At 42.0% G+C, this 5,000-nt stretch overlaps 1 protein-coding gene across 1 annotated transcript in view; it reads left to right on the forward strand.

Moving 5' to 3' along the window:
* LOC134452916 (calpain-5-like) overlaps positions 1–5,000 on the forward strand; it is a 24,967-nt gene that overhangs the window by 8,133 nt on the left and 11,834 nt on the right. The window contains exons 5-7 of the mRNA XM_063203594.1: positions 3,324–3,377; positions 4,029–4,221; positions 4,767–4,957. Coding sequence (XP_063059664.1) covers positions 3,324–3,377; positions 4,029–4,221; positions 4,767–4,957 — 438 coding nt within the window. The remainder of the gene's footprint in view (positions 1–3,323; positions 3,378–4,028; positions 4,222–4,766; positions 4,958–5,000) is intronic.

The raw sequence follows: 5,000 nt of genomic DNA on the forward strand, positions 1-5,000 counted from the left end.
GTGGCATTGACATTAAAGGATTTATCCGGAGTTGGAACAAGTTTGCCTGATTTTTGCATGTTTGGGATGAAATACAGTCACTCTAGAGCAAAATCAAGGCAAAAGGATGCGTTTTGAGAAAGTTTGATAATATCACGTTAGCCTCGTTAGCCATATCAACTATGCAATATGAAAGATGCGGGCATCGTTTTTCGGCGGTTACACACATTTCAAAAACACAACATTTTAAAGTCTTGCACAACTCAAAACAACGTCACACGTACCTCATAATATGTCCACCAAGTAGATTGCCGAGTGCGTCGCACCATCAGCTATGAGCCATAGCGAGTAACCACAGCTGATGGTGCGACGCACTCGCCAATCTACTTGGTGGACTTTAGTGTCAAATAGTTGTCTTGACCGTAATTTAGATATTCTCAAGGTAGTAGCTTAACAAAAACACATTCTGCAGACCCTTTCAAATACATGAAGGGCTTTGGACACTTCGGTTTATGTTGTGGGGATACCCCTCAACAATATTATGAGGTACGTGTGACGTTTGTTTTGAGCTGTGCTCAAGACTTTAAAATGTTGTGTTTTTGAAATGTGTGTAAACCACGCCGAAAAAACGATGCCCGCATCTTTCATATTGCATAGCTGATATGGCTAACGAGGCTAACGTGATATTATCAAACTTTCTCAAAACGCATCCTTTTGCCTTGATTTTGCTCTAGAGTGACTGTATTTCATCCCAAACATGCAAAAATCAGGCAAACTTGTTCCAACTCCGGATAAATCCTTTAAGAAATGTGATGAGCCCACAATAGAAAGATCTCTGTTTAAATAAATGTGTTTGTATGACAATATTCAGAAATATAGCCTTCATTTCCAGTCATATTTGAATGCAATGCTTGTCGGTCTGGACTAACAACTACCCCGTTAGTTTGCTTGCTGATTTGCTTGATTGGTTTACCCAAATATTTGCGTAACAGAACTTCATTAGCCTACTCTCACGCAGCTAAACAATGTGTACTGGAATTTCTGAAACTTTAACTCAATTTAAACCACGGCGGCCCGCCATGGTTTCCTCAATGTATGGGAAACATTGTAGGGGGAAACCAGAACTGAGTCACCAGTCTGGAATAAGTTTGATTAGAGTAGAATTTCTTACATTTTAGTTTAATTGGTCATCAATTATGGTCTGATTTTCCCCAGAATCAGATGAATGAACACAGAGTGTCTGCTTTAACTAATAACACTCAAACAATTGCATGCTATCATGACTTGTAATGAAGTAGTAATAGAGTAGTGTCAGGGACAGGGCTGGACTGGCCATCTGGCATAACGGGCATTTTCCCGGTGGGCCCTGCACCCTCGTGGGCCCCTATTCCAGGTACTTATAAATTATGTACAAAATACACAGCTGCTGCATTAAATGCACTGGTGGGTTACAAAATGAGAGTGTAGCCATTGTTTCTCGCTTTAAAATAAAGGGAGGATGGCACAGGTACCGTTACATAGAGAAGGAATGTTCAAACATTCAGAAATCATCACTTGGTGTGTGTAAATTAATATACCTTCGTTTTTGAAACCTGGGACCATGGACACTGACCATTTTTGTTGCATATTCCGATAGACATGCTGCCATGTGATATTTGTATTACCATATTATTACTAGGTGATCTGTGTGATGCTATATTTTTGAGTCCCATTATCTCTGAAATGACCAGCATTTCAGGTGTTGTTCATGACATTGCAGGCTACGTTTAGATAAGGAAGTGGCCATTTTAACCCTGTGAAACCTGAACCATGAAAGCAATGAGAGAAAATTCTAATTTTTTGGAATTTGCTTCAATATTGGTCCCTTATAAGAAATGTAAAAATTTTTTTCTAAATTTTGTTAAGGTCGCTGAGATATTTAATGCATCATATATGATGCATCAGGCTTTTAATGAATGAAAATTCCAATTTCATGACCATTGAAAAATGACTTTTAATGCATTTACAACTTTTTTTAATTTAAAAAAGTTGTCAGACAATTTAATTTGAGGATTATCTTTAAATATTTAGTGAGATCCTGCCATTTTTTAAAGCCTATCCTTGTTTTAGCAGGACCATATTTTACATTTCCCACAGCCTGTTGGTAATTTTTAAAATCTATGTAAAAACATAGCTGATCGAATGCTCAACAACCTATTTATGAGTGTAATATAGATCATTATTCATTTTTGATGTGTAATTTGAATATATGGTTCCATTACTACAATTGGACCATTTCTCCATTCACTTCAATGCATTTTTTACGAGATCATAATTTCAACATTTTGCATTACATTTTCAAAAATGGCAAGTAAAACCTGTTTCTTAAGACAATAAATTTGTCTTGAAAGTAAAACAACTTGTGTGTTTTGTTAAACGATCGTCGTGGTATGCTTTGTAAGTTTCCCTATGGAGCAAATGCATTGATGGCTGACTTCCTGCCACCGCCGGATGGTGCTTATATGTCTCATCAGTTTTAGCACGATCTCTCTGCAACACGGTGTAAAAATATAAACTCTTTCTTGCTTAATTGCACAAAGCAAGTGTTCAAATTAAAGGATGTAGAGTTATATTTCGGAAATTTGTACACAAACCTTATGCAATTTGACGAAATCTCAGCGTCGGTCAGGGAAACCGCTTCTACCCCATTTTCCTGTTTTTCGCCGAGCTGTGGTCAACTTGTTGTCGACCGCTGCTCTCTTGTGGCGGTTTCCGTGTACTGCAAGACGTTTGGAAATGACACGCAGGATGTTTTTCAGATCAATTTTTTTGTGTGTCAGCGTGGAGAGGGCTTTGAATTTGATGAGACATATATGATGCATCCGGCGCGATAGGGTTAAAATGTAGGGTTTTTTTGATATTCAATTTTTTATTTTTTTGTTTATCATAATTCACATTCGGATGGTTGTTGTATTCCATGCTGTTTGTGAAATTTGTAGAGCCATAAAAGAGCTTTCAAACAACACCACTGACATATTTTTGTGACTTACATTGACTGATATAATCAAGGCTGAATGTATAGTGTCATACCCTCATATGTAAACCTTTGCTAGTCTGTTTCTCCCTTAATATTTGTGTCAGATTCACACAAATGCAGTTCTGGGAACTGGGGTGCAAACACCAAGTATGTTTGAAATCAGTGTCGATCGAGTCCCAAAGTGTCTGATTTCACGTGAAATGACCCTCTTATCTTATCACCTTAACTCGAAATGAGCTCAGTTCTTTTTTAGCTTTTCAGTTCCTTGGCTGACCTAGTGTGTGTGTGTGTGTGTGTGTGTGTGTGTGTGTGTGTGTGTGTACTGCAGGTCCAAACTGGGAAATGAGTTCTGGAGCGCTCTACTGGAGAAGGCCTATGCCAAGTGAGTGAGAGAAGGCACCCGTTCACACACACATTTGTAACTAGCTGTCAAGAAAATTAAGGAGTGCAGTGGCTGTGCTTTTTAATCAATTTATTTTTTTAATTCACTTTACAGGCTTTTATTATGACAGCATAGTGAAGATGTGACAGGAAGGTAGGAGGGAGAGAGAGATAGGTAGGCCTGGGAAACTGCATAACATTAAAATGATATCAGGGGAGGACAGGACAGCTTTACAGGCGGTAATACACGACTGTATACTACTGTAAAGTAGAGGAAACTTTATTAATCCCCAAAGGAAAATGAAGGTTATTTGCTGCTGCACTGTACGTAGGCCTGGTACATTTGAGCGGGCTGTCCATGGGGGCAAGAATTTGGTCCTAAGACATTGATTCTTACCTTATCACTGTATCTCGAAATGACCGCTTTAAATAACTGCTGTTCCTTGGCTGACCTGGTGTGTGTGTGTGTGTGTGTGTGTGTGTGTGTGTGTGTGTGTGTGTGTGTGTGTGTGTGTGTGTGTGTGTGTGTGTGTGTGTGTGTGTGCGTGCGTGTTTGTGTGTGATTGTGTGCGCATCTGTGTGTGTGTGTGTGTGTGTGTGTGTGTGTGCGCACGTGTGTGTGTGTGTGTGTGTGTGTGTGTGTGTGTATTAGGCTCTCTGGTTGCTATGAGTCTCTCAGTGGCGGTAACACTGGTGATGCGGTGGTGGACTTCAGTGGAGCTGTAACGGAGGCTGTTGACCTGAAGAAGGCAGCGCTGGACGACAAGCCGGAGGAGAGAGAGAAGCTATTCAGCCAACTGCTCAAGGTGTACGAGAGAGGAGGGGTCATCAGCTGCTCCATCGCGGTGGGTACACATGTGTGTGTGTGTGTGTGTGTGTGTGTGTGTGTGTGTGTGTGTGTGTGTGTGTGTGTGTGTGTGTGTGTGTGTGTGTGTGTGCATGTGTGTGTGTGACTGCTGAAGGTGTACGAGAGGGGAGGGGTCATCAGCTGCTCCATAGCGGTGGCTACAAGTGTGTGTGTGTGTGTGTGTGTGTGTGTGTGTGTGTGTGTGTGTGTGTGTGTGTGTGTGTGTGTTTGCGTGTGTGTGACTGCTGAAGGTGTGAGAGAGGGGAGGGGTCATCAGCTGCTCAATAGCGGTGGATACACGTGTGTGTGTGTGTGTGTGTGTGTGTGTGTGTGTGTGTGTGTGTGTGTGTGTGTGTGTGTGTGTGTGTGTTTCTAATGTGTGTATGTGTTTCTGATATGTCTGAAATGTAAATGCGATATACTAGTATGTGTGTGTGTATGTGCGTGTGGGTTTCTGAGATGAGATGTGTGTGTGTGTGTGTCTGTGTGTGTGTACTTGCGTCTTTCTAATGTGTGTGTGCGTATGTGTGTGTGTGTGTTTAGGCGTCCCCCCATGAGATCGAGGCTCGTATGCCGTGCGGCCTGGTGAAGGGCCATGCGTACTCCGTTACCATGGTGAAGCGTGTCCGGCTGGGCCACGGCCTCATGGCCTACTTCAGGAACGAGACGCTGCCTCTGCTGCGCATGCGCAACCCCTGGGGACAGCACGAGTGGAAAGGAGCGTGGAGCGACAGGTACAGTCAGTCCCTCCAGTTTTTCGCGATTCAGCGATCGCGT

Source organism: Engraulis encrasicolus, chromosome 7, assembly GCF_034702125.1.
Source record: "Engraulis encrasicolus isolate BLACKSEA-1 chromosome 7, IST_EnEncr_1.0, whole genome shotgun sequence".
Classification (NCBI taxonomy): Eukaryota; Metazoa; Chordata; class Actinopteri; order Clupeiformes; family Engraulidae; genus Engraulis; species Engraulis encrasicolus.